At 31.9% G+C, this 14,903-nt stretch overlaps 2 protein-coding genes and 1 long non-coding RNA gene across 3 annotated transcripts; 2 read left to right on the top strand and 1 right to left on the bottom strand.

Moving 5' to 3' along the window:
* Window positions 1–401: 401 nt before the first annotated feature.
* On the top strand, window positions 402–1,328 carry LOC105958597 (cytochrome b561 and DOMON domain-containing protein At3g07570). Its single transcript, XM_012982596.2, has 2 exons — window positions 402–625; window positions 801–1,328. Exons 1-2 carry the CDS (start codon window positions 434–436, stop codon window positions 1,326–1,328), a joined length of 720 nt encoding a protein of 239 aa, XP_012838050.2. The 5' UTR covers window positions 402–433.
* A 3,503-nt stretch (window positions 1,329–4,831) lies between these two features.
* Window positions 4,832–6,018, bottom strand: LOC148764941 (uncharacterized). Its single transcript, XR_016029829.1, has 2 exons — window positions 5,915–6,018; window positions 4,832–5,091 (listed from the first exon to the last, which is right to left on the bottom strand). It is a non-coding gene; the product is annotated as an uncharacterized LOC148764941 (long non-coding RNA).
* A 3,372-nt stretch (window positions 6,019–9,390) lies between these two features.
* On the top strand, window positions 9,391–14,186 carry LOC105954470 (cytochrome b561 and DOMON domain-containing protein At3g07570). The gene is made up of 4 exons (XM_012978140.2): window positions 9,391–9,687; window positions 9,821–10,232; window positions 12,776–13,068; window positions 13,769–14,186. Exons 1-4 carry the CDS (start codon window positions 9,496–9,498, stop codon window positions 13,997–13,999), a joined length of 1,128 nt encoding a protein of 375 aa, XP_012833594.2. The 5' UTR covers window positions 9,391–9,495; the 3' UTR covers window positions 14,000–14,186.
* Window positions 14,187–14,903: the final 717 nt, after the last annotated feature.

Here is a 14,903-nt window from a genome sequence, read left to right as displayed (position 1 = left end):
ATTTCCATGAAAAGTTCCTAGGTAAAGTTAATTATTTCCATTAAAGTTCCTGGATTTATCTTCCCTGGACATTACTTTAACGAACAAGATGCTCTTGATCGCCTCTTTTTTTATAGTACTAGTTGATTTTTATTCCATGAAGATTCTTCAGAAGTTCAAATTTCTTTGGGTGTGTGGGTGCTTGTGTTGTGAAGTCCCATTATGAGTTCAATACTAGTTAAAAAAGTCTCGAAAAATAAAATAAACAAAATTTATGAATAAGTTGCCAACTTGCCATGAACGATCCAACATATATAATCAAGAAAAAGCCAAAATGAACTCATTCAATCTACTTTCGTCTGCACGAATAAATATATATACACATACATACATACAGAGAGAGATATATAAAAAAAAGGAGAGAGAAGTTTCAGAAAGAGAGAGAGAGAGTGAGATGATGATGAAGAAGAAGCCATTGTTCCTTGCTCTGATGATCAGTTTCTTCATCATCTCAAATGTCGATTCACAATCACCAGCATCAGATACATGCAGCTCCGGTCCTCTCACACTCCAAAGCCCCCTCCCCTTCAACACATCTTCTCTCCATTGTGTCTCTATCTGGGATTCTCAAAGCTTCATCCTCAGGGTAATTCTCTCTCTCTCTCTCTCTCTCTCTCTCTCTCTCTCTCTCTCTCTCTCTCTCTCTCTCTCTCTCTCTCTCTCTCTCTCTCTCTCTCTCTCTCTCTCTCTCTCTCTCTCTCTCTCTCTCTCTCTCTCTCTCTAACAATTTAATTAATAACTGTTTCTCCCTTTGCATGCAGTACGGGCAAGGTGAGCCGAACGTGTGGAATTTCGTGCTCTCGGCACCGAACACAAATGGTTACATCGCAATAGGGTTTTCGCCGGATGGGAACATGTTCCGATCCAGAGCCGTAGTTGGATGGGTGGCCGACGACGGAACAACATACATGAGAAAGTACTATTTACGAGGGCAATCGCCGAACCAAGTCGTAATCGAATCAATTTATGATCTAGGTTTACGGCTTGGGAATTTGTCGTCGATGGTTATCCAATCGAATCGAATCTACATGGCTTTTCAGGTGATCACCGATACTACTCCCACCCCGCACCTGCTTTACGCCGTCGGACCGGCGGGGCGGCTGCCGTCCGGCCCTAATCTCCAACTCTCCAAGCACGAAGACAAGGTCTCGACGACCATCAATTACGCAACAGGTCAGTGCGAAAACGCCTTTTTGTTTTGTTTATCCGTGCGGTTGAAATTTTCATTTTCTATGATTCTTTTAGTAAGTTTAGGCATTGCCTTAGATTATCGAAGTAGAAGCTCTTAAAAATATTTTATAAGATGTTTAAAAGCTTATAAGCTGTTTAAAAGATAAGATAAGACAAAATAAATCATGATAAAATGTAATATAAACAATCATCCATAGCAAAATAGAAGAAATCTTTGGTTGATTCTTATGTTGTTATTTAGCCTCAATATCCCTTTCCCAAAAAAAAAAAAAAAACGACTAGACAAGTTATTGAAGATACTAAATATCATGACAAATTTTCCTAACCAAACGAGGCCTTAGTATAATAATCCCAATTAAATCATAAAAATAAAAACTCCGAATAGATAAAAAAACTGCGTGTGATATTAATATTAGCAAAAATATATTTATAACGTATTATTTAGTACACTATCACCTAAATGGTTTGTTTTTATTTTTTAAGAATTGTATTTATTTTTTAATATCTTATAAAGGGATACATTTGATTTGAACAAACAGAGGTATTTTTTTTTTCTTTTGGTAATGCAGGAACCCGCAGCCAACCATATAGGTGCACTGGGTAAACCTACACTCTCGTATAATAGCTTGCAAACCATACGAGAGATGTAAACCACACTAGGCTAACCATGTGTGACAATAATGAAGGAACCCGCAACCAACCATATAGGTGCACTGGGTAAACCTACACTCTCGTATAATAGCTTGCAAACCATACGAGAGATGTAAACCACACTAGGCTAACCATGTGTGACAAGCTCGACCTAGCGACCGTTGACAAGGGAATTCGAACTTGGGTCAATTGACCCAAGCTCCCTTGCTCCAACCGCTAGGCCACCCTTGCGGGTAACAGAGGTATTTTTGTTAATATAGACATACATGCACGAGGTTTATTTGTAAATTTTATTTCCACTTTTTTCTATTCTTTTTTATTTAGGGGCAATTTAAACATTTTGCTAGATTTTTGAGGGGAATAATTAATTTTGCAAAAAGAAAAGAAAGGTACTATGCACAAACCTTAAAGTACATATGAGGCAACACATTTGACTTCAAATACAAGTTTCAATAATTATTTAGAATAATAGTGTTATAATATTTGCTAGTTGCTTTATAGATTATAAATTATAAGCTTTTCCACCTTAATATTATATGTAGATTAAATTTATTTTTGCTAATAACAAATTTTGTTAATAAATTTGTATGAAATATCAAAATTATATTTGCTAATCAAGGTTTGATTATTTTTTTGGTTCGTGATGTCCACATTTTCATCTTATTAAAACTTGTCATCACGGTTTAAATTATTTTTAGGACTATTCAATATTTTACAAACGTAGAAAAAGTCAAGGAATATGTGTGCTGCGGCAATTGCCTCCTACGATACAATGGCTAACAATTCCTAAAAGATGGCACAACAATTTAAGAGTACCACAAATGAAAAGATGCTTTAGACTTTTTGGCACAAAGGAGAGTTATGCAGAGATATGCTATGAATGCTTTAAACGAATAGAGTAATTTGTTGGAAAAGCATGGCTCTGTTTATAGTTTTCAGAAGTTGTAATTCAAAAGTCACAACTCTTGGAAAAAGAAGGGGCCGCGCGAACGTACTACACCTTTTCGTGGGGGTTAAACACAATTTATGTTTAAACTGCCACCATGATCATTTATATATATTCAGATCTTGCCGGATTAGTTAGATATATTAACCATGATCAATTAAATAGTTGAACCTTATTGGAAGTTTGGTTAATCCAACAACATTTCAGGCCGACCTGCAATTGTGGAAAAAATGGTCATAATCTTGGTTAATTCGGTTTCATAAGATTATTTAATAATATTTTTTTGGGTAAATTACACACACATCTCTGAGGTGTGTTTAAATAACTTTAAGGTCCCTGTGGTATCGATAATTACATTCAGCCCTGAAACGTAGTTAAAAAACTCTAATGAGATTATGCATTGGATACGTTATTCTGATAGAATTCTGACGAACTAGTGGTTTCAGGAAGTGGTGGAGACAACAAAGAGCTATGGGTGATTCAAAAAATGTTGGAGGAGCCATGTCACCACATAACTGTCTCCACCACTAACTAAAATTAATAGTCCGTTAGAGACCTATTGGAATAACGTATCCAATGTATTATCACATTAGAGTTTCTAACTACGTTTCATGGGGTGAATGTAATTATCGATACCATATGGACCTTAAAGTTATTTAAATATACCTTTAGGGATGTGGGTGTAATTTACCCTACTTTTTTTTTATGGTCAAGTTGAGTTTTTATAAGATTAATTAATCTTATTTTCACAAGGTATATTTTTAAGAAAAAAAGAAACGTAGTTACTCATATCTTTATTGTTGTACATAACAGGTTTATTTCAAATTAATAAGCATAAGCTCGGGACGAGTTTTGATAGGAGCCACGGACTTTTGAACATGCTGGGTTGGGCCATTTTATTGCCGATCGGGGCAATGGTGTTCGAAATGGTGTGCTGATTTGGATATACGACACATCTAAAAAATTCGTTTAGCCCTGAAAAATGAAGTATTGTTGTTGAAATAGAAACCTGAGTTAGCTCTTCACCTTTTGGTCTGGATAAATCATAAATTGCTATTTACTATTTATGTGGACTATTCATACTTTGTTCAAATGATCAACAAAAAGAAGATGGGTAATTTTTAATAGGTTTTTTCATTTTATTTAGGGCAAATTACTGCCAGGTCTGAGTTATATATGATCAAATTACGAAAACCCTCGTCCCGTTTGGGTAATTACGTACAACCAACCCCCTCAATTATGTATTATCTTACGAAAATACCCTTCTAGAGGTAAATTAGGGATGTTGAATCGGTAAAATCGAACCGAATTTTTGGTAAGCAAACATTACATACCGTTTACCGAACTGAATATACGATTTGGTTAGGTAAATAACCGAATTACATAAATTTTATGTAAAAATATTTAAAAGGAGGGGTGGCTGTAATTACAAACAAGCAGGGTTTTTTCGTAATTTAGCCATACCTCAGGGGGTTGGCCGTAATTTGCCCTTTTATTTATGTATTTTGCTGAATTTGCTCCCGCTAAAAAATAAAATATTCCCATGAAATATAATTTCTAAGTTTAAGTGATTCCAAATAAGATAATATGACCATATTATATTTGATTCATGGTAGTTTAACTAGAAAACTAATATATTTTTCCAAACTAACCCTAAAAAATTTCGGGGCGTTGCCCACGAAACCCCTGTACACGTAAAGTTAATTATTTCCATGAAAAGTTTCTGGGTTCTTCCTTGGGCGTTATCTTAACGAACAAGATGCTCTTGATCGCCTTTCTTCTTTTTTTTTTTTTTTTTTTTTTTTTCAGTACTAGATGATTTTATTTCATAGAGATTCTCCGGAAGTTCAAATTTCTTTCGGTGTGTGGGTGCAAGGTGCTTGTGTTGTAAAGTCCCGTTATGAGTTCAATACTATTTCTTAAAAGTTACGAGAGCGAGACTTTTGCATAAATAAATTGGAAAAAAAAAAAAAAGTCGCGCTTCATCATACGTCACAATCCCAATAATGCAAATTCAAAACAATTATTTATTTCATTACCCTCAACAATAAAACGAAATCAAGACACAATTTTTCGGGAATGTTTTCCAAAGCACGAGTCGATACAGTGTGGCAATAAATAATCACAGTAGTCATCAAATACACAACAATAACAATAAGTATTAGTTCCTCCACATTTTTCTTCAGACTCAGATAAGTAACAACCATAGTGTGTTTCTTTTCCATCAGCACCTTTTGCCAACATTTCTCTGCTATTATAAACACCTGAATCCAAATCCAAAAAGAAAAAGAAAACCAAAAAAAAAACAAAAACAAAAATAGGTCGATCAATCACGCGTGTGCTACACATAATGAAATATATCGAAATAGATTTATATATACCGTACATTTTACATATAGTTATGGACAAATAGCGACGACTCATTGACTTGAGTGTGTGCAAAACGGATAATTATCGATACACGTGTAAGATAGGATCTTTGCCTGAATCATCAAATAAACCATGTTCAACTAATTATATATTTTACTGTCTTTCTTAGGGAATATACGACAAATACCGAATTCTCGTTGCGTTTTGGTTTTTTTTTAGTACTGCAATGTTTTAAAAATGAGAAAATTTTCTACTTTTCGCCCCTCACGTTTATCTTCATTTCGCATTTGGTCCTTCATATTTACAAAAAACAGATTTAGTTCCTCATGTTTCAATAATTTAACACTTTTGGTCATTTTCATTTTTTTTGTTAGTACAATTGGAATCAAGCATGTGTCCATCACTCTTTTAATTGACGGAAATGACAAAAAATGCCAAATTGATGAAACAAGAGGGACCAAATGTATTTTTGTAAATATGTGAGACCAAATGTAAAATCAGGATAAACCTGAGGGACAACAACTGTAATTTCCCCTTTTAAGAATTGCAAAATTGATAGCTAGAGTTGATTATAATTCATGAGTAAAAGAGGACTTAATATTTATAGATCTGAATCCACATTATTATCCCTACTATCAGTTCAAAATATGTAAACTAAATAGATTTTAAATAAAAATAATATGTAAATAGGAAAAAAATATTCAAACTGGAACTTACATTCATGAGGAACGAAGAGGGCAACAAGGGTTACAACGAAGAAAATAAAACGAACAATATTATAAGAAGCCATTGAAATGTTTGCTCGATAACTGCAGTGAATTTCAATTTCGAGTTTTCATCCTAATTTATAGCTATCAAACAAACAAATCGTGTTTACTTAATTTTGCTTTTAAAATCCATTGCTAAAATTTCATTTTGGATGGCTTTAGCTCACTTTAATCGGATTGAGTATTAGAAGTCAATATAATGATTGTATTCGAGTCGAAAAATTCTCTTCGAATACGTAATAGTTTTCTTTTTATGTATGGTAAACTTTTAATACTTGTTACTATTTTCAATGATAAACAAAATTTGCTTCTTTATACTTTCCTTCTATATAATCCATGGCTAAAATTTGATTATGATTATTTTCTAGAGATAATCTTATCTGATATATAAAAGGATGGTAAATGGGAAATAGACACAAGAGAAGGGTACTTAATTAAAAGTGGGACATCCAACTTTTTTGTCTTTTAAATAAATCCAACTTATTCAAACTTATTTGCAAATAAGGAAAATCATTGTATATATACCAAAATTACCCTCAATTCATTGAAATCCAATTCAACTCCAATTTCATGATTTACACCAAATTTAGCCCAATTTCACTAATTAACCAATTTTAACCCTAATTTCAATTTTGACCCGCCACCACCGGAGACCGCCGGTCTCCGGCGTTGACTTTTTATTATTATTATTTTCTTTTTATAATTTTGTTTTTTCTTAAAAAAATATTTTAATTAATATTATTGTCTTGGATGCTAAATTACTGTCTCCAGCAGTTATTTAACTGTTGGAGACAAATAATTTAACTGTTAATTGACTTTTTTTTTTCCTTAAACTTTTTTTGATTAATATTATTGTCTTGGCTTCTAAATTACTGTCTCCACAGTTATTTAACTGTTAATTGACTTTTTTTCTTTAAAAATATATTTTAATTAATATTACTGTCTTGACTGCTAAATTACTGTCTCTATCAATTATTTAATTGTTAGAGAAAGTAATCTAACTGTTAATTGACTTTTTTTTTTTTTTTTAATTTTTTTTTCTTAAAAAAATCATTTTAATTAAAATTAATGTCTTGACTGCTACATTACTGTCTCCAACAGTAATTTAACTGTGTGAGACAGTAATATTACTGTATTAATTAGTTTTATCGTTTTAGCCGGCATTTTTACTGTCTTCGACTGTAACATTACTGTCTCCGACCGTAATATTACTGTCTTATGTAATAATATTACTGTTTGGACAGTAATATTAGTATTCGGAAAAATAATATTCATAATATTAATTTCCCAGATAGTAATATTACTGTATGAGACAGTAATATTAATTAAAATAATTTTTTCTAAGAAATTTCAAGATTTCTGAAGAAAAAATCGAAAAAAAATCAACGCCGGAGACCGGCAGTCAATGGTGGTTGATCAGCCGGAAAAAAATTTCAGAAAAAAAATGTTTTCAAAAAAAGAAAAAAAGTCAACTGGCCGAAAAAAAAATTCAGATAAAAAATTATTTTCTGAAAAAAAAAATATTTTTTCAAAAAATTATTAAAATGGAGATTAATGTGATATATTTGTTTAAATCCGGGGTCAATGTATAATATTAAGGAAATTAGAGCATAATGGATGGAATTGACAAAAGTTATATTATGGAAGATATTTTTGACTAAAACCATATGGATGAGTTTATTTGAAAGACTGTTATTTTGCCATTCGCCCATAAAAGAATTGTTTTTCCCTACTCCTAAGAGCACTATAACAAATATTATGTATGTTCAAAAACTTGAGAATTGTCTTATCTTTGCAAAGAACACTTAAATTAACCATACAATATTTTATTAATTAAGTTTTAGAGGCACAGTTCCATTTGGATATGAAAAGTACGGAATAAGATTTTGTTAATTAATTTTGACTTTGTGAGACATGAGCATTATTAACTGTGTATATATGAGATGCTATCTATACTTAATGAAATATATACATATGTTTTTCACCATAAATTTATATAAATAACTACTCACTAACTAGATAAATATGTGTGTAGTATTATGTGTAAATCAGTAGTTCAAATCAGTCAATATATATCACTGGGTGTAACATCTATAAAATCCAATATTAACAATGATTTAATTAGCATTGTTAATTATTAATGAGATGTAATATTAAATATGCGAACAAAATGAAATCAATTAAATATTAAAATATCATAAAAGATTCATGTAAAGATAGTATTCGTGTAAAATATATTAATAATATTTTTTCAATAAAATTTGATTAATCTATGTGTCAAATGTCGTGTGAATATTTTTAACACATTTATTTTCATTTTATATCAATAACATTTTAAAAAAAAGAAATAAGAAATCTCAATTTGTATAGATGATTGAATAAACGACATTCTCTGAGACAACTGTTTCTCTCTTACAAATCATAATCACAAGTTCTTGAAGTATCCTCCTTCCACAAACGATCCATTTCCACAACCACGACAAACACCTTGTGCTGATAACGTGTTGTATGATGGTTTATTAACTTCTATTGGCTCTTTGTTAATTATTGTGGAACAAAACAATATACAATTATATATATAGGTGAAATGAAGAATGCAAAATAAAAGACACAAATATTGATGCACAACATAGGTTAAAAAAGAAATAACCATAAAGTATTTATACCAATCATAATTTATATTGACAACTAAAGTAGTTCATGTATATATAGTTAATTTTGTCAAACACATATTATATGAAGACCATAATGACACTAGTTGTCAGCAATGATACATCAATTGAACATGTCATTGTTTATTCCCACCTTCCATGTTATTAGTCATTCACAATGCCCGCATGCGTGTAGCTCAACTGGTTCTGGAGGTGGTAAGTTGGAGCAGGGAGCAAGTCATTCACAATAACATAAGGGTAATTTACCAAAACACCCGGAAGTAATATCTAATTACGAAAATATGCTCATTGTTTGTGTAATTACAAAAAGATCCCCTTTGACTTGAGCTTGAAATAAAAATATACTTTTAATGTTACAATATATGTTTAATTATTTATCATATAATGTTTAATTTTAATAAATTATAAAAATTATAAAATGACTAATACATAATATTTATAAAATAAAAACCACTATATTATTAAATTTCGTAATTTTTTATTTTCTGGTGTTTTTAAATATATTACAATTTACAATTTTCTCCTGTTTACAATGATCTCTGAGGGTAATATTAGTATTAGAGGAATATTTCACAACTCAAAAAAGATTCCGTCAAGATTAATGCATGCAAGACGCCAACATACCTCATAAAATTTCTTGTAATTACACAAACATAAGGGAATTTTCGTAATTAAATTTTACCACAGGGGTTTTATTGTAATTTTACCGTCACATAATAATCAAAGAAAAGCCAAAAGGAGCTCGTTCAACTTGCTTTCCTTTAAGTAATAATAAAGCTAATGATGTCTGCACATCCATCAATAGAGATTTAAAACAAAAAAAACAGGAGAGAGAAATTCTAGAGTGAGAGAGAGAGAGATGATAATGAAGAAGCCATTGTTTCTTGCTCTGATAATAAGTTTCTTCTTCTTCATCTCAAATGTCGATTCACAATCACCAGCATCAGATTCATGCAGCTCCGATCCTCTCACACTCCAAACCCCCCTCCCCTTCAACACATCTGCTCTCCACTGTGTCTCGGTTTGGGCTCCTCAAGGCTTCATCCTCAGAGTAACTTTCTCTCTCTTCCCCATTTTCCCCCTTTCTCTCTCACACACACACACTTAAACACACACAAATACACACACACACACTGACAATTTTTAATTACTAATTAATTTTGATTCTCCTTGCACGCGCGCAGTACGCGCAAGCTGAGTCGAATCTGTGGAATTTCGTGCTCTCGGCGCCGAACACGAACGCGTACGTGGCGATAGGGTTTTCGCCGGACGGGAACATGGTCGGATCCAGAGCCGTGGTCGGATGGGTGGCCGGCGACGGAACATCAAACATAAAAAAGTACCATTTAGGAGGGCAATCGCCGAACCAAGTCGTAATCGAACCGTCTGAAAAAGTAGAATTGCGGCTTGGGAATTTGTCGTCGGTGGTTACCCAATCGAATCGAATCTACATGGCTTTTCAGGTGATCAGCGATACTACTCCGACACCGCGCCTGCTTTACGCCGTCGGACCGGCGGGGCGGCTGCCGTCCGGCACCAACCTTCAACTCTCCGAGCACGATAACAGGATCTCGACGACCATCAATTACGCCACAGGTCAGTGCCAAAACGCCTTTTTATTTTTTTTATTTTTTTTTATTCGAGTGATTGAAATTTGCATTTTCAACGATTTTTTACCAAGTTTAGTTTAGTATTCTTTTCTCGGAGGCAAAGTACGTCTGGTGAATTCAAATTACAAAAAAACCCCTCATGTTTGAATAATTACAATCACATCCTCAATTATGTATCGTCTTACACGATCATCCTTACGGTCTCAAATTTACCTACTGAACGAAGCTTTTTTCGTAAACAATATATTGTTGTGGGGTGGTTGTAATTATTCAAACAAGAAAGGATTTTTCGTAATTTGAGCTTCCCTAAAAAAATTGACCGTAATTTGCCCTAAAAAACGACTCCGATATTTGAAAAGGAAAGCATTTGTTACTTCGATAGCTAAAAAATCCGTATGTTATTAATATTAGAAAAAATATATTTTTAATGTATTGTTTACTAAACTGTCACTTAAATGGTTTGTTTTTAGTTTTTTATGAATAGTTTGTTAAAATAATTGCATTATAAAGGTTTTTTGTTAATAAATGTAATACATAAATTTCTATTTTTTTACAATTAGAATAAACGTAGGAGGCGTGTCGAACACAAGATTTATTTATTTATTATGTGAAAATATTTTATGAAGGGGTACATACACGTAATTTTGCAAACATTGCAAACAAGAGGGGAATTTTGTTAATATATACATACAAGAGGGCTTTTTGTAAATTCTATCTTAAAATTGTTTTTGTTCATTTTTTATGTCCATTTAATTTAGACACGGTCTAGCATATCTTCGCACGACTGTCGTAATAATTTTATAGATGCTATATCCGGTGAAATACTCTAGTTGATTCTGTATGTGTGCTTAGTGAGTAATTATTTGTATAAATCGACTGTGCAGAATCACCAATCTTTTCACTAGGTGTAGCATTTCATAGACGATGCGGTAATAGTAATTTTTTTTTTATCAATTTGTGGTAATGGACTAATGCTGTGTGTTATTTATTATTCAAAGTTTATTTTAGATATTAAAAAATGTAATAAATAACTAATTAAAAAAATTAAATATATTCTTAGAAAGAGTATACATACTCTAGAATATGTATTTCCCAAGAATGGGTGCAATGCACCAAGTCCACTATAGCTTTTTTGTCAAAGCCGGCTAACAAATATTTTAGTATGAAGCAACAAATTTGACTTCGAAGACAAGTTTCAATAATTAATTAGAATATTAGTGTTATAATATGTACTAGTTGCTTTATAATAGATTTTATCTTTATTCAAAAATTAATATTATTATATGTAGATTAAATATATTTTTTGCTAGTTACAAGTCTTTTTTTAATATGTATGAATTTGAAATATCAATATTCATGAGCTGTGGCTAGTTGGGTGGGACTAGTCAATTAAGGTGTGATTATTTATTTAGTTCGTGGCATTTTTATTATTTTTAACTTTTTATTAGGAATATTCAGTATTTTTTAAAATATATATAAACATTTCAATAATCATCAAAGTAATGTAATACAAATAATATTTAATTACTAAATTATTATTACCAGGCTGTTCGGGTAATGAGTCACATGGTATAATCATATAAAATAGCACGTGGCCAACTATATTTATTTGTATAGTCAACTAATAGTAACTAGTCAACGATTTCAAGTTGGGGAAGACCATTTCCCTACCAACCAATTCAAATTAGATAAACTTACAAATATTCCCCTAAAATTGTTTGCTGCTATTTTGTTATTACCAACCATGACAATGATTTATTTGTTACTTTTCTCTTCGATTCAATATTTTGCTTTTGTTATGCTAATAATATTAGCATGTCACTTTAATTTTGATTTTGTTTCCAAATGAAAATTGATCATTGAATTTAGTAATTTACTCATTGCATCATTTTTTTTGGTTCAAGTTCGTCATCTTTGATCCATAAAAATGATTCATACGAAGTTAATTCGAAATACTTCCATATATAGCCGTGCATTTATTTTAATCACATGCATTCAAGGGTAATTCCTAATTAGATGTTACACTTAGTTATTTACGTTGGGTGAGTGAATTTCAACTGTAGATCTAAAAATAATCACACACACCCATGCGTATGTGTGTTTAGTAGGTGGTTATTAATCAGACATACGGTTGAAATTCACCAGTTGTAAATAATCAGGTGTATCATCTAACTCCCTCCTATTCAAGCGCTTCCAGACTTTCACATGTTCAATACGGAGGTTTGAAGTTATGCCACTAGATCACATATATAGTAACTTATGTTGATCACTTGTTTGGTTAGTAAGATTAACTATGATTAATTAAATAGTTGAACTTTACCGGATGTTTGATTAATCTAATTATAACACGTCAATCTGGCCCACAATTGTAGAAAAAATAACACTAATCTTGGCTAAGAGATTATTTATCGGACCTCCCATCGTCCAACAATACAATTGCGTTCTCATAAGATTATATATTGCAATGTATAATGTTAAGAAGAAAAGAAACGTAGTAACTAATATATTTTTATTGTTGTACGTAAACAGGTGTATTTGAAAATAATAAGCATAAGCCCGTGACAAGTCTTCGGAAGGCCCACGGAATTTTGAACATGTTTGGCTGGGCCATCTTATTGTCAATCGGGGCAATGGTGGCCCGATACATGAGGAAGTGGGACCCACTTTGGTTCTATTGTCATGCATCGATTCAAACTCTAGGGTTCCTTTTGGGTCTCATTGGTATTATTTGCGGTTTGGTCCTCGAAAAGCGGCTCACAGGGGCCTCCGTGGGCAAGCACAAAGGCCTCGGTATCACCGTTCTCGTACTCGGCTGTCTCCAGGTTAGTTTTATTTATTAATTATAATTAATGTGTTTTTTTGGGACTATACTTGAGCATATGATTTAGTTCGTGAGATAGGATTAACATCGTTTAGTTTATGAGATTGGATTAAACAGGATAAGATTATACAGTATCACATTATTTTAACAGAAATGTAACCTCAAATTATAAGTCAAGTTAAAAATTTAGTCCTTTTAACTTGTTTTATTTCAATAAACATGTAATTTAGCATTTATAGTCCTATTTTACTAGATTAATTTTTTTAGCATTACTGATATGACGAATAAACTACTTATAGAAGACACTTCAAATTCGTATTCTAACTCGACTTTGATAAACTTTTAATTTTTAGGGCAAATTACTGCCAGCCACCCTTAGGATAAGTTCAAATTACGAAAAAAAAAAATCCGTTATATTTGGATAATTACAACCACCTCCCTCAACTATGTATTGTCTTACGAAAAAACCTCATTCAGTAGGTAAATTTGACACCGTAAAAGTAGTCGTGTGAGACAATATATAGTTTAGAGTGGTGGCTGTAATTACCCAAACATGATGGATTTTTTTCGTAATTTGAGCTTACCTCGGGGGTGGCCGGTCGTAATTTGTGAGAGTGTATAAGAAGTAAAAAGTTGGGAAATTTTGTTTGGCATATGAATAGTGGAGTACAAAAATTGCAAAAATAACCTTGAATTTACAGGTAATGGCAGTATTGGCTCGACCAGACAAAGAAGCTAAATTAAGAAAATATTGGAATTGGTACCATTTTGGAGTGGGAAGGCTATTGATATTTTTGGCTGCGATAAATGTGTTTTATGGGATCCATTTAGGGAAAGCCGGGTCGGGTTGGAATGCGGGTTTTGCTGTTTTCCTTATCATTGTCTTCATCCTTACAGTTATTTTTGAACTTAGGATCTGCTTCAAAAAATAAATTTCTATTCTTTTTCTTTTTCTTCAGTGTTTTTTTGGGATTTTTGTTCTCTTTGCAATCTTCCTTTTTTTCTTTGTGTTTGCCATTTTTTTGTTGGGTTTTTTCTACACGTGTATACATTGATTTGATAGTGTACAACATTATTTAATTTGATACGATCACAGAATATATTTTATTTTCTTGTTTATTTTATTTTACTTTTTTTTTTTTTTTTTTTTTGTAAAAGATGAGCAATTAGAGATGGAACTATTCGATGATATCATGATTTTCGAAAAAATCTTTCACTAATGTTTGGAAAACTCTGAAATTCACGGTGTTGAGGATTATTCAAATAGCATAAGCACTCGAAGAGACTTCATTTGTTTTAAAATAAGTGTGGTTTATTGTTTATATACATATATATTTAAAAAATAATAGTAAAATTATATAACTGGAATCTTAGAAAAAAAACATATAACAAAAACTGCAATGTGTGCAGTTAAATGAGGTGATAAGACTGCAAACATATATTTATACATTTTATTTTGTGTTAAAAGTAGAGAAAAAAATTTGCAATCATAATGCGATCAAAGAAGCCATTCGTTTTTACTTCTTTATTCTGAGGAACATTCCTCATGGGGGTTTTGTAATTAGACATTATTTGAGGGGGTTTCTCATAATTATCACTTATTATTTTTCAAATAAAAGAAGGGTCAAACGGACAAAATATATTTTTGTAAATTTAAACGGTCAGTCGAGGGGTATTTTTAACTACACAAACATAGGAGGATTTTTATAATCAAGTCTTATTGTAGAGTTATTTTTTCGTAATTTGACATTAAATTAATTTTTGAATGTGGTTTGTGATTGAGTGAGTGTGTCGGGTCTTTTCATGGTTACTGAAGCAGGTTAAAGTAGGGGATGC

This window comes from Erythranthe guttata, chromosome 14 (genome assembly GCF_056151865.1).
Source record: "Erythranthe guttata isolate IM_541 chromosome 14, IM_541, whole genome shotgun sequence".
NCBI classification, from domain to species: Eukaryota; Viridiplantae; Streptophyta; class Magnoliopsida; order Lamiales; family Phrymaceae; genus Erythranthe; species Erythranthe guttata.
This window is presented reverse-complemented; position numbering and strand designations above follow the sequence as displayed.